This window comes from Anabrus simplex, chromosome 6 (genome assembly GCF_040414725.1).
Source record: "Anabrus simplex isolate iqAnaSimp1 chromosome 6, ASM4041472v1, whole genome shotgun sequence".
In the NCBI taxonomy this organism is placed as follows: Eukaryota; Metazoa; Arthropoda; class Insecta; order Orthoptera; family Tettigoniidae; genus Anabrus; species Anabrus simplex.
The window spans coordinates 2572343-2597812 of record NC_090270.1 but is presented as its reverse complement, the minus strand read 5'-3'; the positions used below and the strand labels follow the sequence as shown (position 1 = coordinate 2597812).

General features: G+C 36.6%; 1 protein-coding gene across 2 annotated transcripts in view; it reads right to left on the bottom strand.

Annotated features, from left to right (window-relative positions):
• LOC136876053 (stromal membrane-associated protein 1) overlaps positions 1 to 25470 on the bottom strand; it is a 213675-nt gene that overhangs the window by 96026 nt on the left and 92179 nt on the right. For both annotated transcript variants that reach the window (XM_067149679.2, XM_067149678.2), the window contains exon 5: positions 23292 to 23588. In XM_067149679.2, coding sequence (XP_067005780.1) covers positions 23292 to 23588 — 297 coding nt within the window. The remainder of the gene's footprint in view (positions 1 to 23291; positions 23589 to 25470) is intronic.

The following is a 25470-nucleotide window of genomic DNA, read 5'->3' as shown; positions in this document are numbered from 1 at the left end:
AGTGTAAAATTTAGTGATTAAATTTTGATACGGAAAATGAAACTGATTACTTGCAGTACTAACTTATCGTTCTGAAATATGGATGAAGAACTGTTGAACAGATGGGAGAGAAAAATACTGAGAAAGATGTTTCATCCAGTGAAGAAAGGAGTACAGTAGAATATAAGGAAAAACAGAACTGGAAGAGCTCTATGACATGTAGAGAGAATGCCAGATGATAGGTCTGTCAAGAAAATTTAGAAAGGAAATTCAGGTGGCAGAAGATTGAAAGGAAGACCTCGAAAAAGATGGCTGGATGATGTGGAGGAGGATTTGAGAAAGATGGAAATACGAAGATGGACGAACCATGCTAAAGACCGTGAAGACTCTGCTACAATTTGTCAGAGGGGCGAAGGTCTTACATGGGCTGTAGCACCAAGCAGTAATTAAGGAAGACGTTTAAACTTCAGCAGTCTCTCCAGAACTGTCCAATTTCTTAATCATCATTACACTGGACATTAAAACATTTCTTATTCCAGCTAATAAACTCCTATCCTATGTAAACTAAACACTCGTTATGCTTTGGATAGGAGACTCGTTATTAAGAAAAAAAACCACAGCAGTCTTCACACTACCCTAATATAGTAGGGGATGCTTTCCGCTAACGTGGTAAGCTTCCATTCCTTAGCCTGTCCTTTATGCACTCTGAACAGCTGATGCAGACACGCTCATAAACTTTGATATTCATTCTAGGGGAATCTTATGTTACAACACTATAATTCTTGGCAACATGTTCAATATTATTGCCTTTTCACAATTTTTTTTGAATTCTCTTGCATTTCAGCTCAAGACACAAACACATCATGGTGAGTCAAGGTATGCTGTTCGATTGTTGAGAATGATCTGTTTTATGTTCCTCCACAGTACTCTCAAGAAACATACCATATTGGCCTCGATATAAAAAGCGTTTTTATGCTCAAATATCCTCATAAAAAACACAGCCTAACTTAAAAAAAGCCTGTTTCTTCATACAGCCTTGAGCAGGAGTATCATCCTGTACTTCACAGCCGAGCTTAAGGTCATGAATTAACTAATTTCTCGAGTTTAGATACATTTTTTCCTACTTGTGACTGGCAGAATCAAATACAGTAGAACCTCGATTATACGTTCCCGGAAACTATGTTTTCCTGTATTATTCGTTCAAATTACGTGGTCCCGCGAGCATCCTAATTAAATCACGTTGTAAAAATCCCGCATTATTCCTCGAAGAAACCATTTCCCGTATCAACCGTCCAGAAATTTCAGTCCCATCAACGCTAAATCCTCGATCACATGTTTTTCAAGAAACCGTAGTCTACGAAAGGACGAATACGGCATACTTAAGGATTTCTGTGTTGATGTCTCGTCATTGCGGTAATTTGAAGAAGTACTGTACTGGAAAAGCGATCGGCGGTGAACTTGCATAAGGGATCATCTTAGCATCGCATTCGGGTGGTATTGTTTAGAGAATCTCTGAAATCATAAAGCAGAGAGTGGACAGGACAAATGGTAGGAGACAGAGCGCATTTCCGCAGCTCTATTTGAAGACTGAACGAGTTTCGTCAAATGTTTGTACTTTCAAAACGCCCACATTATGTCCAGGGTTAGATGTTTATTTTTTTAATTTTTTAGAGTATATCGCCGAACAGGTTTTCGGCATTTTCCTCAGGGCACTGTATAGTCACTGAGCTTTCAGGCAGGAATCTAAACTGCTCCTTCTTAAGTAACACAAATTAAGTATTTTAATATTATCGCATATGATTATGTTCACAGAGACTGTGATAGTACATATATCACACTCCCGAATTATATGTAGAAGTTATAGATATTATTGTCAGTATTCGATTTATTATTATTATTATTATTATTATTATTATTATTATTATTATTATTATTATTATCAGTATTTCATTTGTATATTTTGCCATTTATATTGGTAAGCTGGAAGATTTCCCACATATGTAGGTATGAGTAATTTGTTTTGCACGAGTGGGAAAACATTGCTTTAATAACTCTGGTAATTTGAATGAGTTATATGGCAACCCCAGTGTTTGTTGCGATGTACTTGTGTCGGGAAATTCATGAGTCATGTATATATCCCAGCCTGATGAGATGAGCTTGTTGTTGTACCAGGGAAATTCGATGATTCATGTAAAACTCCCGAGTGTTTGTTTATAACTTGGGAGAAAGAAGAGGACCACCCATGATTGGCTGGCAAGCACCAATCCAGACGTATCATCTGAGAGGAGGGGGATGTTGATGTCTATAAAGGTTGATGATACGGCGGCAACCAAAAACATTGTAAGGGTGATTGTAAAGGAACGAGAAGAAAGATAACTACAACCAGTGACATTGTATAAGAGAACTACAACTGACGCACTGTACGGGAAGGAAGTAGTGCTGATACACGGTACTGGAGTGACACGGCTGCAATGGACTGGACTTCAAACGTTCGTGGAGCGTAGTCTTGTTATGTTCGTGGAAAGTGGATGATTGTGGAGAGTGCTTGCGCATTATGTATTGTAGCACTTGTGGCGGTCTAGCATTATATGTTGGTGAAAGCTATCTCAGACTTTCCATAAATTTATGTTGAGGATCGACAGACGTGTGTATATATCTTGACAACAAGTGTTAAAATATGTGAACACACTAGTACAAGGTACAGTATCTGTGTGATGTGATAACTGCCGATTATGAGAATCAGTAAGTCGAATTGATATAGAGACAGTGAAGGGTATTTATCTACATACATGTACATTGTGATTCGGACTATCTACAAATGGTAGCTTAGTTCTCGCTTTCGTTTTCCCACAATTTTCATTATTATTGTTGTTGTTGTAAATATGGAGTCTTCCAGCAATATTTTATGTGTGTATTATATGTATAATGTTGTATGTTGATGAGGTGCTCATGCACGGAATTTGTTAAGAATATAGTTAGCTATTTTAGAATCAGTGTTATTGATGAACCTAGGTGCAGTTCCTACCTAATTAGTCGTTTTCAGGAGGTTAGGTAAGGCCTGCAGCAGATGTACCAGTACGCAGCATTATGTACACGCCCTGGGATATACAGTTTATCATGCTCTTATCTAAATTCGAGGGATCCATTCTGGTGTACTCTGGCGCCCATACTACGGACATTTCGGTTAATTATGCTTATTAATTTTATTAAGTTTTTGAGTAATTTTATTTATATATTTTTATTCATGATTTTATTTATTATGGTAGCTATCAAAAGGAAGTTACAAGACTTACAATAATTGAAAGTCTTCCACCTTTTTGATACTTTTTATTTGCTTTTTAGCAAATTATTAATTATAAACAGTACAGGTTTCGATCTCACTTGAGAACATCTTCAGCTGTTGTTAAGCTTAGGTGAATCGCTAAGTTTCTGAATACATTATTTTCAGGTACATTGTTCCTGTTAAAGACTATTTGAATATAAATTAAATTAAAATTATGTTAAAACAATGTGAGGGTTAATGGGTTGATGAAATGAGACAGGATGAATATATAGTTAGCCTGCATAAAAACTATATCTAACTGTTACACTAAAAATATCTATTTGTCTTCCAGTTAAAAGGTTTTTAAAAAAATGATTGGCTTCTTGACACTGTTCTAATTATTGCTGAATGTTCATTCCTTTCACTTCTTCCAGGTAGGCTGTTATTTATTTTGAGCTTGCTTAATGTGCCCTAAATTGAGTCTAATGCGGAACTTTGAAGCTGATTGCCGGTCACTTTTTGAGAAGGGAGCTTTGTCTCAATTTCTGAAATGAAATGAGGAAAATAGGGATTTGTTTTCTTCGTAATGAAAACATGTGTCTTTGCATAACTTAATGTATAAAATGGCTCCATACCTTACTGTTGTCAGACTCCAATTCTACCGTGACCCTGGAGGGGGAACGTTTGAAGCTGCTTTACGTCTAGTATAATAATGGTGTGTGTGTTCCGTTGTTTGCTCCTCCTTTTGGGGAGGCAAGGCTGCGGAGAGGGGAGGAGGCATGTCGCTTGCTGTCACGGCTTCAGCTTTACAAGGGGTGAGGAGAGTGGCTGTACAAAATGGCGGAGGCTCGTTCTTATTTATCATTTTATTGTCTGTTTCTTTTGCCTAATGTTCCAACACATGACAATATCCCTTCGAATATAGGGTTTCTATTGTCAATTGTATCATTCAGGTTATTGTCCTGATGACTTTTTTTGTTCTAAATAAATATATAGATTTTCTAATGTATTTAGAAGAGCTCCTTTATTTTTCGTAATATAGTTAAATCCTACTCTATAGTTGTAAACTGATGTCCAGTTGTACTCATGTGTTGGCCCATCGCAGAATTTTTTTTATGTCTTTCAGCACTGACATGTTCTAGGTATCTTACAGTAAAACTGCGCCCTGTTTGCCCGACATAAGTTTTTTCACATTGATGACACTTCAATTTGTAAACTCCTGATTCTAAATGTTTGTTTTTACCTAGGGAATTGACACTATTGTAATTAAAGAATTTTTGCTTTGTATTATTGCTGGTTGAATACGCGATCTTATAGTTATATTTTCTAAACAAATTTATTACTGTATATAAGTTACGGTTATTGAACGTGAACTTGGCATATTTATCTTTCTTTTTTATTTCGGGTGTTAGATTAGTTTGCAACTTCTGTTTGAATTTTCCGATTATTTTGTTTATCATTTTTAGTTCAAATCCGTTGTATTGGGCTTGTTTATTGATAAAGAGCAGTTCTTTTTCTCGTTTCGTGTGTGTAAGGGGTATATTAAATGCTCTATGTATGTAACTGTAGTAAGCTGACCTCTCTTGTGATTCCGGATGCAATGAGTAGTTCTTTATTGTAATGGGAGTAAAAGTGGGTTTCCTGTGTATCTTGAAGACAAACTCTTCCTTTTTCCATGTTATTTACATCTAAAAAAATTTACGGAACCTTCTTTCTCTTTTTCTACCGTAAACTTTATACCAGAATCCAGTGTATTTAATTTATTGAGGATATCGTCACTGTTGTTCACTCTTCGGTCTATTACTACAAAAGTGTCTTCTACAAAGCGTATCCATAAATTGAGACCTTCTATTTGTCCTAGTATTTTGGTATGTTTGAGATAATCAAGATAAATATTGGCTAAAATGCCCAAAGCAGGAGCACCCATACGGAGGCCTTCCTGTCTATATATTTTCTTAAAGTGAAGTAATTGTGTTTCGTAACGAATTTGAGTATATTAATAAAATCTTCTATTTCTGGTAGGCTGAGTTGTTTGTGTTCTATTAGATTCTTCCTGATAATTTTTATCGTTTCGTCCACTGGAATATTAGTATACATGTCCTTGATGTCAAAGGAACATGTTACTTGATGTGGTGTTAATTTAAAGTTTTTTAGTACTTTCCAAAAATCTACAGAATTTATTGGTTTTTGTTGTAAAAAACGTAATGATTGGTTAGGAATGTATTGTCCCCTTCAAAAGTGGTAAAAATCATTTACTGGAGAATATTTTATTTCTACTGTAAATTGGAACATTATTTCGTGAACCAGGAAGGGAGTTTTAGCACGTCGTGTCGACTAGAACCAGTCACCAGGTAGACGGAAATCCCAGCCAAGGGCGAACAAGAGGGAGCGAGCAGATACCGCTAGCCAAGTAACCTTCAAATCAGCCGTGAATACCACGTGACCAGGCGAAATGTGTGTCAAGTGCTCGATCGATATTAGTAAAGGTATATGACGTCTGACTATGGCAGCCAATCAAGTGATCAATTTGGTGTGAAGTTAATGAATTGACCAATAGTGTATAATGAAAAGACGCACCCCTGTCTTAAGACTGTGAATTATGGATTTTCCTAAGGAAACTTTACTCTGAAATTTCTACCTCTGAACGCGACGTGTGGGGAATTATTCTGACTTCAACTACAGACGTGAAAAGACGCACTTTGCTTACTGGGGAACTTCGTCTTATTTAGAGCTTCCAACTTGTTGCAGACAGCAGTTCAGACATTCACGGATTCTATTTACAATTAACTGAAGATATTAAAAGATAAGTTGCTTTTCCATCTCGTCAAACAGCGGTGTGTGTTTTGGACTTGTGTCAGACTTAATTTTCAGTTTCAGCTTTCGCAAGAACTTCTACAGAGGAGATTATTGGTTCGAGTGCAAGTCAGGATGCCTGTCTTTCTACGAGATGAATGGTATGGTTTCCAGCGCGCCAGCATGTCCTCAACGAACGAGTAGAATGTAAAGCAGCTCAGACGGGCGAGACCAGGATCGATGGTGCGTAACGTGGTAATGCACTAGGTCATCAGCCCGAGTTCTACGATCGACAGTCACCACCAAGTAATATTTAAACATTGTTATTCTTTCTTCCTATTTGTAAATGTACAGTGTAATGATATAGCCTCTACTTATTTGCTTAGAAGAATTCCTATTAGTTAGAATTTTTTTCGCCTCTTCTTTCTTGGTGAAGGTAGTTTGAGAATGAGTGTGTGTATTTGAACCTATTAGCTTGTTTGAGTGAATGTCATCGAGAAATGTTTCAACTGTCCCGAGTTCATTGTGGCAGGAGAGATAAAAGTAATACGACCTCAACGTTAAACTAGGACTATTTGAATAATTTTGATACTTGAATTGAGATCAGATGGGACAGTAATTTCGTGGATTCCATTATATCAGAGTTCATTCCTCGATTATACGACGTATGGTTGGATTCCGAGTGCGATAGAGTCATCTGAGATATTGTTGTGCAGTAGCTTCCGCATGTATGATCTTGCGCGGCCAGGGATAATAATAATAATAATAAAAAAATTAACCTAATTATCGCGTAAAGGAACACCTAAGGTCATGACCATAATAATAATTATTATTGAATAAGGTTGATGTGCGCTCATTTATATTAATTTAGGCCTGGGAAATGGCAGTATCTGACCGATACATTTACATATATTTTTGCTGTGCTGTGATAATTATTTGAGTGGTAGATGGATATTATTGAATTTAGCAGATAAGTTGTGCATCCATTATTGAGTCAATTTAAGGAGAAAATATGTCACCCGACGTAATTTCTTCGTTGTGAGCGCAGATTAATTGAGAGCCACAATTACGGTGGAAAAGTAAAAATAAATACCGCAGCTCATGAACCGCGTACGCGGAATGTTAATTCTGACCTGTGTTTAGGCAATTTTGTTGATGATTTTCGGATGATTTTTGCTCGTAAATTTTCCCTGAACATCGTCGTATGACAGTTTTTCAATAAAGTGATAATCATTGCTCTATCACATCTCAAGTTGATGAGAGGAAGTCCCCACGATATTGTCATCATGACAATATTTTCCCTGACTAACTAAACATGAAAATAATAATCAAGGGCTAGCATTCGTGTAAATATGTATATAATATTTCCGTGTATCTTTGTGTGAATGTAGTGTGTGTGATTTGTCTGTATTTTGCTTATTGTAATTTTACAGTCCATATTCGCTGTTTCGTGGATTTTTTGGCCAATTTTATGCCAACTTTAGTGGTTCACTATTTGATAGAATTTAAACCTTTAGTGAATTTTATTCGTTTTTAAGGAAGAATAGGGTCTTAACTAGCGAATACATATAAATAAGTATAGGCCATGTCAGTGGATTGAACTCACAAAATCGAAGTTGTAAGCGTAATATAACTAATTATTTTCAATCAATGGGTAAATGTAGGTTAACATGATGTCAAATTCCAAATTATTGTGTGAAGATCAACTACTGAATAATTATGAAAGGGAATTTATTAACTAGTTTAAAGGTCAAGGAAGACGATTCAACCATAATTTTATGGGAGAAAACTTTTTATTTAATTTTCAGAAAGGAGTGAAAATGATCATTTTCAAACTTGATTTAAGTTAAGTCCATTGAGGAAGGAAATTTTATTTTCAAATCATTTAATTATTAATGGAAGAGATAATTTCAAATTAATTATTATTAATCATTTAATTAATTTTCAACTAAAAATCTAAATATTATATTTACAGACTCAGGCATTTGCAGTTCCATTTATCGATGGAGTGTCCATGTTGGTAACGACATAAAAGAAGACAAGTCATATGAAAATTCCTAGATTTTGTAAACTATTTGTGAATTTGAGAAGAGCAGTAGTTGTAATAAATGTGTGAAACCTATTTAGCTTTCTCTCATTTGCCACTAGTTCATCATCTATCCCTGCACTTAAAAATTTCACACAGCCGATAAGCGAACGATCTACCCCCTGGAGATCCTCGCTCACCGGCCGAGCTGAGCCCGGCATGACGGGTGCAGTATGTATGTATTGCAATGTTTAATAAGTAGGACTGCTGCGGAAGTTTATTACTGGTCTTATGGGTATTCCTTCTTTATGTAACTTGGGTAAGGCCCTTGCAGTTGGTAGACCGGGATTCATATTTATCAGTTTCTGGACATCTTGTTCACTTAAAATTTGTTTCAAAGATACACCCATGAAAAAATGGATATCATTTTAAGCAAAAAACAAGAAACCCTTAATAATAAATTAATATCGTTAAAAAATGCCAAGACAAAAAAAAAGTAAAAGACAAGGCTTACTCTTCAAATTCAGAAACAGAATTTAAAGAATACCTCTTTCCGGTGAAGAACATTTATAAAGTTAGTCTCACTGAGGAGGAAATGAAAACCCTAAGTCAAGGCCCTAATTTCAATTGGATAGGAAAGAACAAAGAAAAAGAGCTAATAACTACCATTGCAGAAGTTGAAAGGGCTATACAAAAACTCCCTAACAAAGTTCAAAATGACGTCAGACACGAGGTAAAAAAGAAAATTCCGTACCTTGTAAAAGGCTTTAAAGTTTCCCAAAACAGAAATAAACCCACATTACCTAAACTGATAAGGGGGGACAATAGTAGTTTTAGATAAGGAGAAATATATCAGGAAAACAGAAACTTTTTTCAGTAATGGCATTTTCGGAAATAGATTGAGACCCTACAACTAATACACAGAAAAAGTTAAAAACATGATTAAGAAACGCAACCTTCGTTTTAAGTGAACAAGATGTCCAGAAACTGATAAATATGAATCCCGGTCTTCCAACTGCAATGGCCTTACCTTACATACATAAAGCCATAGGAGGTTTTGGTATTGCCTATTACTGTTTTCGTCCTAATATAAGACTGGGAATTTCATGTTTGTGTGTTAAAATGTTATAAAAGCTGCAGTCATTTTATTTGCGCACGTTAGATTTAAAAAAATTGTAACATTTCGCACTCGTACCAACTTGTACAGCGAGCGTGCTATCCAGCTGAGCTCAAGGTCTCCAGTAATAGTAATTTCGGAAGTGTTGTTAATGATATTTTATTCTCTTTCCAATTTGATAGTGATTAGTGATGAGCCGAACTAAATATAATGCATTCGAGAACTTGAGGATCGATACTTTCGAAACCATATTCTCGAGTTCAACATAACCTTTAAAAATCTATGTAGGCCTAATTTACGCAGTGCAAGATTTCCATAAGTAAAGAAGGAATACCCATGAGACCAGTAATAAACTTCCGCAGCAGTCCTACTTATTAAACATCGCAATACATACATACATTCCTAACCAATCATTACGTTTTTTACAACAAAAACCAATAAAAAATTCTGTAGATTTTTGGAAAGTACTAAAAAACTTTAAATTAACACCACATCAAGTAACACGTTCCTTTGACATCAAGGACATGTATACTAATATTCTAGTGGACGAAACGATAAAAATTATCAGGAAGAATCTAATAGAACACAAACAACTACGCCTCCCAGAAATAGAAGATTTTATTAACATACTCAAATTCGTTACGAAACACAATTACTTCACTTTAAGAAAATATATAGACAGGAAGGCCTCCGTATGGGTGCTCCTGCTTTGGGCATTTTAGCCAATATTTATCTTGATTACCTCAAACATACCAAAATACTAGGACAAATAGAAGGTCTCAATTTATGGATACGCTTTGTAGAAGACACTTTTGTAGTAATAGACCGAAGAGTGAACAACAGTGACGATATCCTCAATAAATTAAATACACTGGATTCTGGTATAAAGTTTACAGTAGAAAAAGAAAAAGAAGGTTCCGTAAATTTTTTTAGATGTAAATAACACGGAAAAAGGAAGAGTTTGTCTTCAAGATACACAGGAAACCCACTTTTACTCCCATTACAATAAAGAACTACTCACTGCATCCGGAATCACAAGAGAGGTCAGCTTACTACAGTTACATACATAGAGCATTTAATATACCCCTTACACACACGAAACGAGAAAAAGAACTGCTCTTTATCAATAAACAAGCCCAATACAACGGATTTGAACTAAAAATGGTAAACAAAATAATCGGAAAATTCAAACAGAAGTTACAAACTAATCTAACACCCGAAATAAAAAAGAAAGATAAATATGCCAAGTTCACGTTCAATAACCGTAACTTATATACAGTAATAAATTTGTTTAGAAAATATAACTATAAGATCGCGTATTCAACCAGCAATAATACAAAGCAAAAATTCTTTAATTACAATAGTGTCAATTCCCTAGGAAAAAACAAACATTTAGAATCAGGAGTTTACAAATTGAAGTGTCATCAATGTGAAAAAAACTTATGTCGGGCAAACAGGGCGCAGTTTTACTGTAAGATACCTAGAGCATGTCAGTGCTGAAAGACATAAAAAAAATTCTGCGATGGGCCAACACATGAGTACAACTGGACATCAGTTTACAACTATAGAGTAGGATTTAACTATATTACGAAAAATAAAGGAGCTCTTCTAAATACATTAGAAAATCTATATATTTATTTAGAACAAAAAAGTAATCAGGACAATAACCTGAATGATACAATTGACAATAGAAACCCTATATTCGAAGGGATATTATCAAGTCCTGAAACTTAAGGCAAAAGAAACACAGACAATAAAATGATAAATAAGAACGAGCCTCCGCCATTTTGTACAGCCACTCTCCTCACCCCTTGTAAAGCTGAAGCCGTGACAGCAAGAGACATGCCTCCTCCCCTCTCCGCAGCCTTGCCTCCCCAAAAGGAGGAGCAAACAACGGAACACACCATTATTATACTAGACGTAAAGCAGCTTCAAACGTTCCCCCTCCAGGGTCACGGTAGAATTGGAGTCTGACAACAGTAAGGTATGGAACCATTTTATACATTAAGTTATGTAAAGACACATGTTTTCATTACAAAGAAAACAAATCCCTATTTTCCTCATTTCATTTCAGAAATTGAGACAAAGCTCCCTTCTCAAAAAGTGACCGGCAATAAGCTTCAAAGTTCCGCATTAGACTCAATTTAGGGCACATTAAGCAAGCTCAAAATAAATAACAGCCTACCTGGAAGAAGTGAAAGGAATGAACATTCAGCAATAATTAGAACAGTGTCAAGAAGCCAATCATTTTTTAAAAACCTTTTATATGGAAGACAAATAGATATTTTTAGTGTAACAGTTACATATAGTTTTTAAGCAGGCTAACTATGTATTCATCCTGTCTCATTTCATCAACCATTAACCCTCACATTGTTTTAACATCATTTTAATTTAATTTATATTCAAATAGTCTTTAACAGGAACAATGTACCTGAAAATAATGTATTCAGAAACTTAGCGATTCACCTAAGCTTAACAATAGCTGAAGATGTTCTCAAGTGAGAACGAAACCTGTACTGTTTATAATTAATAATTTGCTAAAAAGCAAAAAAAAATATTAAAAAGGTGGAAGATTTTCAATTATTATAAGTCTCTGTGATTAGAATTTGATACGGAAAATGAAGCTGATTACTTGCAATATGATTATGTTATAGAGACCAGAACAGATGTTGCACCTTACATACATAAAGCCATACGAGGTTTTGGTATTGCCTATTACTGTTTTCGTCCTAATATAAGACTGGGAATTTCATGTTTGTGTGTTAAAATGTTATAAAAGCCGCAGTCATTTTATTTGCGCACGTTAGATTAAAAAAAATTGTAACATTTCGCACTCGTACCAACTTGTACAGCGAGCGTGCTATCCAGCTGAGCTCAAGGTCTCCAGTAATCGTAATTTCGGAAGTGTTGTTAATGATACAGTGAAACTCGGTTAAGAAGTTCCCGCATAAGAAGTTTTCCCGCCTAAGAAGTGTGATATTCTTGGTCCCTTGATCAGTTGCATTAAGACATATGTATATTTTTCCCGTTTAAAGTGTTCTGTTGTAAATATATTTCCCGCTTAAACAGTTCAGATTTTAGAGCCCCTTGAGATAGAAAACGTCCGCTCAAAGCAGCCCGTGGTTAGAACCCTCCAGTCTCCGCGCAAGTTGCACCCTGTGTTAGACCGTGCGCGCGCTCGCGGTGTGTGTCTGGTGTCACGGAACATGTGCGGGCCTGCCACGGCCATATGACGTCGCGCTATGACAACACGGACAGCAGATGCTCACTCTCGACTTGTGGAATCGAATCGAACCCATCAGTCAAAATTTCCACTCCACCGTTCCATCTAGCGGAATAAAATCGAACGGGATTCTACGTAAGAAACATAAAGTACGCAATGAATGATTTGATAAAACTTTAATGCAGTAATTTGCGGGCCGCGACAGGGTGAAGTCATTAATCGAGGTGGCCTAAACATTAATTAAAAACCGTAAAGTGCATTTGCCCACAACATTACTGTTAACCTACCACAAAACTGAATATTCTAACCTGTCTGATTTTTCATTCCCTTGCTTATTTCCTTCCAGGCATTCTGTCTTACGTTGTTGCAATAATACTTGTGGGCCTTGCCGTAAAGGAAATTACGTTTTTGAACTAAACTGATAAGATTTTCCGTGTCTATTATTAGTGAGATGAATAAAAACAACTTCGCGACTCTATGCAGGAAACAGCCGATTTGCCAGCAGCCAGCTGATACACATGCCGCCAAACAGCCGACCGAAAGATCCCGATCGTGTACGAAGTTGAACGAATGTTGACAGACAACTGGGTGTTGAGGGAGGCCAAATACTTTAATATGTATTAAAGTATTTGGGGAGGCACACATAGGCATTGCAATACCACGTGTTGGCATAAAATTGAAAGTTATTTTTAATTTTACCTTTATACGAGCTAAACATTGTATTATCGTGTTACTCGTAATTATTACATCACATTATTAGAACGTAGCACAAGGATGAGGAGACATGAAATAAAATTCTCGTGGGGAAAGAAACTGTTTACGTTTAGATGTGCTAGCGTTGCTACTGCACCTTTATCTCTCCCACGTAATACCCCGGATACATTTCCATGCACTAATTTCTACCAACTTCGAACCTGTGTTTCTTTTCTTCATTACCTATAGCATGAAGAGGATTGAAGCGGGAAAATAAACTCAATACTGGCTTGGCCATGCGGTACTTGTGAAACAGCCAGAAACTACGCCCGTTGCCGTGACAACCAGTAGGAATGCAGGGGCGATTTAGGCCTAGGTTCTAAGAATCTCTTAAGAGTAAGTTGCTAGATTTCCCATTTGCTGCCGTTATCCTTGAAGCAGGTGTCAGGGGTGTGAGGAAGATAGAAAGCACATGCTAACAAACTAGTACATGTCTTGTCTTTGCTTCTTGTAAGCCTAAGCTACGGATTGCCAAGCATAGTGTAGCGTCGTAATTAGTATGAATAGGAGTAGGTGAAGTTAGTTGTACTTGTAATGTCAACGTACAAGCTTTTTTTTAAAAGTGAAAATGAGCGCAACTCAGAGGAAAGAGATCAAGCGAAAGGCACTAACAAAAAAAGACCAAGTGGAGATTATAAGGAAAGTGGCGTCATCTACACTTTCTCGTGTTGCTTTGGCAAAGGAGCTGGGGATGCCGCCGTCTACTTTGAACGATATTATAGCGAAGAAAGAAGAGATATCTGCTTCTGCAGGGAATACTTCAGCAAATTGTAAGGAAGTTAAATCTGAAAAGTACGATGAAATAGAACAAGTTCTGCTAATATGGTTTAAACAACAGCGAAGTTTAAACATACCTTTCAGTGGGACTATTGTGCAGGAGAAAGCCTCATGCAAATTAAGGGTACCTTTTACCGCGTCGAGCGGGTGGCTGGAACGCTTTAAAAATCGAGCCGGCATCGTTTACAATGCCGGCCCCGTGGTGTAGGGGTAGCGTGCCTGCCTCTTACACGGAGGCCCCGGGTTCGATTCCCGGCCAGGTCTGGGATTTTTACCTGGACCTGGTTCGAGGTCCACTCAGTCTACGTGATTAGAATTGAGAAACTATCTGACGGTGAGATAGCGGCCCCGGTCTAGAAAGCCAAGAATAACGGCCGAGAGGATTCGTCGTGCTGACCACATGACATCTCGTAATCTGCAGGCCTTCGGGCTGAGCAGCGGTCGCTTGGTAGGCCAAGGCCCTTCAAGGGCTGTAGTGCTATGGGGTTTTTGGTTTTCGCTTACAAAACAATTTGTTGCGAAGCAGAGAGTGTAAGTTTGGAGGGAAGGGAAGTGTGGAAGGACATGGTTCTGCCTGCTAAAATAATCAAACCTTGCAACGTTTTTATATAACTTAATATGTTCCCTTCTCTTATCAAATATATTTATAATATGGTATGTTCAATTATTTTACTTTATCTCTAAAAATATTGTCATGATAATCAAATTTTTATATTGTGGCTTTCTGTAAGCAGCTCTTATATATCGGCCTATTTCGGTATTGTTCACAAACAAGGAAATCTGTTGGCTGTGTGTTTCACAGTACAGAATAAGTTTTTGGGCATTACCCCTTTTAAGAAGTTTCCTGCTTAAGAAGTTTTTTTTTTGCAGTCCCTTGAAAAACTTCTTAACAGAGTTTCACTGTATTTTATTCTCTTTCCAATTTGATAGTGATTAGTGATGAGCCGAACTAAATATAATGCATTCGAGAACTTGAGGATCGATACTTTCGAAACCATATTCTCGAGTTCAACATAACCTTTAAAAATCTATGTAGGCCTAATTTACGCAGTGCAAGATTTCCATAAACTGACTCGGAACAGTAAACAGGTGGCCAAATTACAATGGAAGATAAAAAAAAGGATTTTGACATACTGGACGCTTTTGTATCTAATGTGCTTTATTTTATTAGATTAGAGAATGAAAAACTACTTGTGGTAGATTGTTGTTTGCCTTTGTGTTAAAGGTCTTAGTTTTTTCAAAACGTTTGGCTGATCAAAGTTGCTGAATTGAAAGAAGTTGTCAAAGGAATATCACGAAGTTTCCCCGGTAAAACTGAATGTAAAGTTTTGAGATTTTTAAGTCGGGTACCGGTAATAAACGTTTGAAGCCAGCCCCGCGGTCTAACTTGTCTGCCTCTCACCCGGAGGGCCCGGGTTTGATTACTGGCCAGGTCAGGCATTTTTACCCGGATAAGAGGGCTGGTTCCAGGTTCAGTCATTCTAAGATTACAGTACCTTTAATTGAGGAGCTATTTAATGGTGATATGGCGACCCCAGTCTAGAGAGCCAGGAATAATGGCCAAGAGGATCGTCACACTGACCATGCATCACCTCGTAATCTGCTGGCCTTTGGACTGAGGGCTGTCACTTGGAACTTGAAATCTTAATCAAGTCCTCTTTTCTCTCCATCAAAACACAGAATGCGAAAACCATCGCTCTGTCACTGGCGCGAGTCCGACTGGGTAATACAGTAATACCAATATAATGGTCCGTTATTGGACATTATAAATTATCCAGCTAACTCATTCTTGGTTGCCTGCGTTTCGCCCTCGTGTGCTAAGTTAGGCTCGTCAGTTGGGGCTTAGCACACCACCCAAGACGCAAGGCTAGTGCATACCATGGAGGCCACTGCATAGGCTATTTGAAGCCACCAGCAGTGCCAATGCACTATGAGAGCTACGTCTCAATTTCCAAAAATAGATGCCTGCCTGGCCATCAAATGATATAGATGTTGATTCCCATAGGGAACCTAAAATATTTGTCCTGAATGAGTAAATTTATAATACCAATATAATGGTCCGTTATTGGACATTATAAATTATCCAGCTAACTCATTCTTGGTTGCCTGCGTTTCGGTATGCACTAGCCTTGCGTCTTGGGTAGTGTGCTAAGCCCCAACTGACGAGCCTAACTTAGCACACGAGGGCGAAACGCAGGCAACCAAGAATGAGTTAGCTGGATAATTTATAATGTCCAATAACGGACCATTATATTGGTATTATAAATTTACTCATTCAGGACAAATATTTTAGGTTCCCTATGGGAATCAACATCTACATCATTTGATGGCCAGGCAGGCATCTATTTTTGGAAATTGAGACGTAGCTCTCATAGTGCATTGGCACTGCTGGTGGCTTCAAATAGCCTATGCAGTGGCCTCCACGGTATGCACTAGCCTTGCGTCTTGGGTGGTGTGCTAAGCCCCAACTGACAAGCCTAACTTAGCACACGAGGGCGAAACGCAGGCAACCAAGAATGAGTTAGCTGGATAATTTATAATGTCCAATAACGGACCATTATATTGGTATTATAAATTTACTCATTCAGGACAAATATTTTAGGTTCCCTATGGGAATCAACATCTACATCATCATGGGTAATACAGTCCGTTGACCTTTCACTACGCCATGCCCCTGGCCTGGCTATGTCAATGACATGCTTTATTTTACTTTTAGGCATTTTTTTGTGCTCCCATTGTTGTTGTTATTATTACAGTCATCTTATTTTAAAATACTATGCAAGGATTCTTAAAGAGCTCTAATGGGCTGCCTATTATAATGGTAATTTCCCATTATGTCATTTTTTATTTGCTACAAATCTGTTGGATCAGTACTTGGGGTATTTTATAATAATAATAATAATAATAATAATAATAATAATAATAATAAATAAAATGTTTAATGGGAGAGTATTTTCAACAGAACAAAGGAAGGCAGCATCTCTCAGAATGAAAAATTATTGGGGTTATAGGCAATAAAGAAATCCTTTGTATAATTGATTAGTGGTCCAATGTAGGCCATAAAATTTAAAATAAATTCTTATCATATTTTTTTTTTTGTTTCCATTTTTCCTATATATATTGTGTTGCAGTTTATTACTGAACATTTGAGTGGATTCAAATTAAGCTACCATACCATTTTCATTGTCAATAACAACAACAACAACGTTATTTGCCTTATGTCCCACTAAGTACTTTTATGGTTTTCAGAGATGCAGAGTCCCAGAATTTAGTCCCACAGGAGTTCTTTTACGTGCCAGTAAATCTACCAACCCGGGACTGATGTATCTGAGCACCTTCAAATACCACCGGACTGAGCCAGGATCGAACCTACCAAACTGAGGTAGGTTGAGGACCGAGCCACTCACCCTGACATTATTATTATTATTATTCCTTTTTAAATATTGCTGTTATGTATTTGGTATTAAAATTTATGATTTCAATGATAAATGTGTATGTATGTTGGGTATTCAGCCCGAAGGCTGGTTTGATACTCCACAGCTCCGCCAAGGGCTGTCATAATAGACTAGGTATCACTGAAGAAGCGTACTAGGGAAATTAGGAGTGAGGTAGTTTCCTGTTCCTTTCCTCACCGAGCCAGAAGTTGCTATTACATATCAGTCAGTCAAGCCCACTGAAATGCACGCACCATCCAACCCTATGAGCGATATTTTCACACCATTTATAACAGGGACTGGATGCATAAGAAATGGTATTACTAGCATCGCTTGTACCTCAGCCACTTTGATATTGTCAAAGCCAAGGATGAGACTGAGACAGGTCAATTGAAGTAAAATTTATTCTAGCCCATATCAGAAGACAAGAGTGCACTGTGGAGCAAAGGCATATTATCAATGTTTAAATTGAATTAAAGTGTATCTTTCAAAATATTATTTTTATTGATAAATAATAACTTACTAAAAACGCCTGGAGTGGCCAAGATACTACATAAATTCAGAGAATTTACTACAGATAAGAATATCCTAACCCACAGAGTAACCTCCATTGGGATTCATGAAGCGCTACTTGAAAAAGTGTGGAATGCTGTTCAGAAATTAAGTAGTGCGGAGAGAGGTAAATTTGTTTCTTAAATGTTTGTGTTCACCGAGGTTGGCTTGACAAGTTTTTCTCTGTTTGTGATGTAAATTTCAGTACAGTCTAACATTCAATGCTGTTTTTATTATCGATGTGTAAATTTTTTAGATGTTTTGATATATGTATGAAGAGGTGTGAGTTGTCATATGAGTTCATCAAATCCTAAGTGTCTGTTATATCTAATTGTGTTTTTGTGTTCTTTGTACCTGGTGCGAAAATTTTGTTTTGTCTGGCCGATGTACGTAGCATTACAATTTGATTCTTGACATATGAGTTTATAAATTCCTGATTTATGAGAAAGTTTTTTATATTCAGTTCATATATACCAATTTGTTTTTGTAATGTGTTGTTTGTTCTGAGTGCTATTCCTTTTTGAACATGTTAGCTATTTTGTATGTATTTTTATTCACAAAATTAAAAACCGCATATTTTTCGTTTTCGGGTATGGATCTGTTTATGAATTTCCGTTGTTTTTAAAATAACCACTCTATTGTGTTAAGAAGATGGTAGTTATCTTCTGCGATTTGTTTTATTATTTTTATTTCGTTGTTAAAATCTGTTTTTCTCGGTATATTTATCGTGTTGTAATGGACTCGCCTCATCGCCGACATCTCCGAGCACAACCTTCATCTTCTCAGCCACTCACATTGGCTGTGGATCGCCAACCAACTGCTCTGCCACGTCAGCTGATACCCCGATGACGTCACCCTGGACAGCCATTTCAACTGGCGCATGCTCCCAAAATATTTAAAACCTTCCAGAAAATGCTAGACCCTCCGCACTATCGTATATAATGACGGCTTCGTCCATACCCAACTGAGATGGACTTCAAGCCTGTGTAGAGGGTGGAACGAGTGTTTTATTTTCTCATGGAGCTGTCTACAAAATTTTTCTGCTTCCCGCTCCGGTACCACACACTTGGACCTGACATTTTTATTTATGTTTTAAAATCTGGCAAGTGAGCACTTTTATTTACCTAACGGCTAACGGGGAGCATGCAATTTCCAAGGAAATTTCTTTACTGGTCTAACGAATTATAATCATTGTAAAATATCAAAGCCATTTTGACAGTGCTGATATAATTATTTTATTATTATTATTGATATATACAGTCGTATCAGCACACACGTTTTTAAAACAACCGGTTTTCGGACACTAAGGTCCATCATCAGTGTTAATATTTAAATTTAATTTCACATAAGTGTGTCGTCAAAATGAGTTAAAAATGAGTTTAAATTTGTAGCCCTGTTGACATCAACTGTAAAAAAAAAAAAAAAAAAAAAAAAAAAAAAAGAACCAAGTGTTAAAATTATGAAATCAATACATGTAAACTTACAATGTTGTTGTAAAAATTATGGACATACCATGTTAAGGCTGGCTTTCCTTCGTGCTCAGGCTGTTGGTCGAGTACTAACGAGCGTTCAGCTTTAACTACGGAACCGCACTGCAAGCACATGATGTTACGTCACCTCAAGGTTACGTAGTGAGCACCTGATGTTTACGTCAACTCAAGATTGTAAACAAGATGTTGCTTGCGGCTGTTTCATTTAAAATTTTATCTGGTTCCCTAGTCTGCGCTAAAAATATCTCAATGTTTTCACGTGTATTTAATTCAAATCCATAATTACCTTTAAAAATTAACTTCATATCCTTTTCGATCCCTAAAAAGCTATGGTTATTGTTATAAATGTGTTCCGCAAAAGCTGAATACTTGTTGTACTTTATTGCCTTAAAATGTTCTTGATATCTTTGATTTTAGGTTCGCCCGGTTCTACCTATATAAAACTTTTTACAGTCGTTACAAGTGAGCCTGTATACTCCCGAATTAGTATATATATCTTTTTTATTGACACTGTGTGCATTATATATATGTTCTGATATTTTATTTCTGGTTCGGAAAGCTGTTTTTAGTTGAAATTTCTTAAATATATTCGCGATTTTAAAAACTTGACTTCCAAAATATGTAAATGTCACAAATTTATTATGTTCATGGATTTTCTTTCTTTTCTCATGGTTTTTCTTTTTTTCTCCATTTTCTTTCTTACGTATAATATTGTCTATCATTTCTGGGTTGTAGCCATTTGCTTTAGCAATTTGTTTTATTATTCTAATTTCTTTCAGTTTGTTTTCATTACTCAAGGGAAGTTTTAGTAATCTACTAATGTAGCTGTTGTAAGCTGATTGTTTGTGGGTTCCTGGGTGGTTGGAATCTTTATTGATGGTAGTGATGGCCTGTGTGTGTTTCCTAAAAATATCGAAATCTATCCTATTGTTGGTTTTTGTTAATGTGAGGTCCAAGAAATTTAACTTTTTATCGATTTCTTTCTCCATAGTGAATTTAATGTTGCTGTCAAGCAAATTCAAACAACCCAGAAATGTTTCGGGAGTAATGAGGTCTCCATTTAAAAATACTACCGTGTCGTCAACAAAACGGACCCATAATTTTATTTCTTTCTGATATGTGTTCAAAATGGTTTTCTCAAGATTATTTAAATAAATATTGGCTAAGAAACCTGATAGTGGGCTGCCCATTGGTAAACCTGTGTTTTGCTGGTAGTACTTCCCGTTGAATGTAAAGTAATTATTTTCTAATATTAGAGTTAATAAGTTTATTGTTTCATTAATTTCTATGTGACTTAGTCTATCTTGATTCTTTAAGTTTTCTTCTATTAAGTTTATGGTCTCTTTAATAGGAATATTGGAATACATGTTTGTCACGTCATATGATACCATTACAGTTTCTTCGTTTATTTCTGTTGATTGTATTTTGGAAATAGCTTCCAAAGAATTCGATATTGAATTACTATTTTCTAGTGTAATGTGGTTTTGTAAGTGTTTAAGTAAATATTTTGATAATTGAAATGTGGGGCTGTTACGACAATTAATTATAGGTCTAACAGGGTAATTCTCTTTGTGAATTTTTGGGAGAGACTTTAAAGTTGGGCATCTTGGGTTCATCAGGACTAATTTTTGTTTCTCTTTTTCATTTATTATGAACTGTGTGTCCTTTAGAGTTTCTTTTATTTTTGTGTTTAAGTTCTTGGTGGGGTCCTTCTTTATTTCCTTTATGCCATTTGTTTCTATGAAATCAATTGTTTTTTGGATGTAGTCGTCTTTATTTATGATAACTGTGACGTTTCCCTTATCTGCTTTAGTTACAATCAAGTTATTATTTTTGATTTTAGTTTTTAGATTAGTTATTACTTTTTGTTGTGTACTACTTTCTTTATTTTCCGTAATTGGTTTGTTTGTTAATTTTTAAAGGTAATTATGGATTTGAATTAAATACACGTGAAAACATTGAGATATTTTTAGCGCAGACTAGGGAACCAGATAAAAAAAATTTTAAATGAAACAGCCGCAAGCAACATCTTGTTTACAATCTTGAGTTGACGTAAACATCAGGTGCTCACTACGTAACCTTGAGGTGACGTAACATCATGTGCTTGCAGTGCGGTTCCGTAGTTAAAGCTGAACGCTCGTTAGTACTCGACCAACAGCCTGAGCACGAAGGAAAGCCAGCCTTAACATGGTATGTCCATAATTTTTACAACATTGTAAGTTTACATGTATTGATTTCATAATTTTAACACTTGGTTCTTTTTTTTTTTTTTTTTTTTTTTTTTTACAGTTGATGTCAACAGGGCTACAAATTTAAACTCATTTTTAACTCATTTTGACGACACACTTATGTGAAATTAAATTTAAATATTAACACTGATGATGGACCTTAGTGTCCGAAAAACGGTTATGTTTTAAAAACGTGTGTGCTGATACGACTGTATATATCAATAATAATAATAAAAAAAAAAAAAAATTACTGGTCTAAGCCTGATGCATAAGCTTTCAAGCTTTCTGAGGTGCGTATGTTTGGTTTCCATTGTTTTCAGATTCGTCTTTATCTGTAAGTTGATCCATGCACTTGTTTTACCGTTTTGCACCATTTAAGGTTAAGTGAGACTGTCCAACTGCCATATCTGATAATCTGAACTTCCGATAACCTAGTGGACATTGCTAATATTTATTTCCACTTGCCGATAGTCAGTGGATGCAGTTTTCTGTTCATGTTCCTTCATTCTTGAGGTGTATATTTTCTACGTGTGTAACCAACGAACTTTGAAGTGTTCTATGGATATTTCCGCCAGTAAAGTTTTCTTTGCTTGAAGTTTAAAATTATGTAAAAATTGTTGTGGCTATTTTACTGGTTAGTTTATATTTGCCTTTGTGCAGGTATCTATCTAATCTCCCCCACCCTTTTTACCTTTTATTTTCTCCCTTATTCATCTTCTCAATATGAAGTATGTGCGATGGTTGGGAAACAATATTTGCTAGGCGCTTTACGTCGCACCGACACAGATAGGTCTTATGGCGACGATGGGATGGGAAAGGCCTAGGAGTTGGAAGGAAGCGGCCGTGGCCTTAATTAAGGTACAGCCCCAGCATTTGCAAACAATATTTGTTAAGATCAGTACATTGCTTGTGAATTTGTAAATTTTGGTATTGTTTTCTTTTAAATAGATTTTTGTGTCAAAGCTATCGGTGCTCTATCCTCTTGACTTGGCAATCCTCCTTCCGAACCTAACCCACATTCCGAAGCTCAACACTTACTTGTTGTGGTCCTTATTTGATTTTGACATTGATTTCAAACTTTATTCTTCGTATTCCCAATTATTGCTTCCACTGCTTTGTTCTTAATTTCTACCTGAGTTATCATTGGAGTGTACCTTATTATTATTATTATTATTATTATTATTATTATTATTATTACCAGCACGGACTTTTACCCTCTCCCCCCAATTTACAGCGTTCAGTCCTGCTAATCTGTGTGATATTGGGTGATGTCTACTGCATGTGATGTATAACCTGTGAGATAGTTCTACTGATCATTGTGTCCAGAAAGTTGATCCACTTGTATCTGCTCCAGTGCATTATTCCCTTGTCACATTGGTCGTCTAAGAGTTTGTTCTGAGTGCTATTTAAGAATATGTTCACTATTATTCCCGCTAATGGTGAAACCGTACCTAATCCTTTTTGTAAATATATTTTGTTGTTAAACATGAATGTGTTTTGGCTTAAAGTAAATTTTAACTTGCTGATTATTTTTTCTGTTTCTGGTGTTGAATTGCTTTCTATTAGATGTTTTTCTATAATTTTAATAGATTCTTATTTTGGTATGTTGGTGTACACGTTGGTTCAGTAAAAAGGAGTTTTACAAAGTTCTGCTCACCAGGTATGCCGTATATGGGAGCTGCTGCTGCAGCAGCTGGCTGTGGAGTCGGTCCAGTGGAGTACAGAGCGAGAATGGAGTCTTTGGTGAGCTGGCGCTTCTCCTGACTGGATGGGGCTGGTTGATTGAAGAAACTCTCTTCCTCGGCAGTGCGACCCTTACCGGCGTCTCCTTCGGACGGCTCGGCCGCGACAGGCGCACTGCTGGGAGGGGCACTCAGAAAACTGGTGAATATATCTTCACCATTATTGGGCACTGCAGCACCACTCAATGAGGATGGGTTACCTACAGGAGTATCTGCAAACAAGTTGATACTATTAACTACACAGTTGACAATGTATTTAAAAAAATGCAAGATGAACAAATAAACATACATTCTTATTTTTGATGGTAGAAAGAGTTCTTGGTTCAAAGTAACTGCAGAGGTTAGACAAGGCTGTAATCTTAACATTGATGCTTTCACGGCCCAGCTTTTGGGCTTATGCCGTTTCAAGAAGAAACTCTTTACGTTTCGCAGAGAACTTTGCTCCGCGTCTTCAAATGAAAATCTTGACTGTTCACGAGGAAGACTTCCTTATTTAAGGTACAGCCCCAGCATTTGCCTGCTGTGAAAATGGGAATCCACGGAAAATCATCTTCAGGGTTGCCAACAGTGGGGTTCGAACCCACTATCTCCCGGATGCAAGCTCACAGCTGGTCATTGGAACTGTAGTGGCTCGCTGTATGCTCCAACCGGGAGCTGACGACAACATTAAGCTCCAATTAAGATGTTCATCACACCGTGAGTGCGTGAGGAGTAACAGAGAGTAACAGGTCTGCAGGTTGTCAAGATTTTCCTCTGTTATTTCAAATTTGTCACTGGTGAAATTTCAAGGGGTCACGATTTAACTAAATAGAAACTAATAAAATCAAATGCAATGAAAGACACCAGGATAGAATAACACAGCCCGAAAGCTCATATCATGCCTACAAGGCTGTGTTGTTCATAGTTTATGTAATATGTGGTGGGACAAAGAACTCAACTATGGGAAATATAATTTTAAGTTTTTTTTAATGTAATGGGTCTGAAGGATTTCATTTTTGTTTGTAATATTTTGTATTATGAGAATTGAAGAAATAAGAACTCTGGACTCTGCTGGAATATTTTTTATGTAATTGGAACATGTTTGTAATCTTTTTTTAAAAATAAGGAAACATCAAGATATATTGAACAGTATGAACATTGCAAGATGCAAAAGTGTTTTGAAGTGATTATTTTTGTGTGTAAATTTTATGTAATTCTGTATGTCAAAATTGTAATCTGATGTAAAATTTTGTAAGGTGCTTTATTTTGAAGCATCCCATAACGTATGCGCAGTTACCGATGTTGAAACAGGTGATGTAATTCCTCTCGCACTCAATCCTATGACTGGTTGGCAGCAATTCGTCTTCTCCACTCTTCTCTGTAATCCGCTAATCTCTTCATTTCCACATATGAGCCTGTTCTTACGTCATCCCTGATCTGTCTTGAATATTGTAGTCTACGTCTTCCTCTTTCTCTTTTACCTTGAATCATTCCTTCCATGACTAACTATAAAACCATTGTGCCTATAGAGATGGCCAATTAATTGGTCTCTTTCTTATTGTTGCTAACAAGGAACTTTTTTCACCTATTCGTCTAAGAACTTCTTCATTGGTGAGTTTTGCTGTCCATGAGGTCTTTTCCATCCTCCTCCAGCACCACATCTCAAATGCTTCCAGACGTTTCCTATCACCTGCACTAATAGCCCACGTTTCTGAACCATACAAGGCCACACTCCAGACAAAGCACTTAATAAATCTCTTCTTGGTCTCCACATTTAAATTCTTTTCTTATAAAAAGCCATCTTTGCTTGGGAAATTCTGCTCTATGATGACTGTACTTTTGCCATCTGGAGTGATTTTACCTCCTAAGCAGGTAAAGAAATTTACTTGCCTTAGTTGTATATCATTAATTCTGATGTCGACTGCAATATGCTGGCGGTTGCATACCATAATTTCGGTCTTTTTTGTATTAATTTTCATGTTATACTTATCTCTCAATATCTTATACATTCTTATTAATGCACTTTGTAGTTTCTCTTCGTTCTCCTCTATGACAACTATGTCATCAGCAAATCTTATCATTTTGATTTCTACTCCATTTATCTTTATCCCTTCC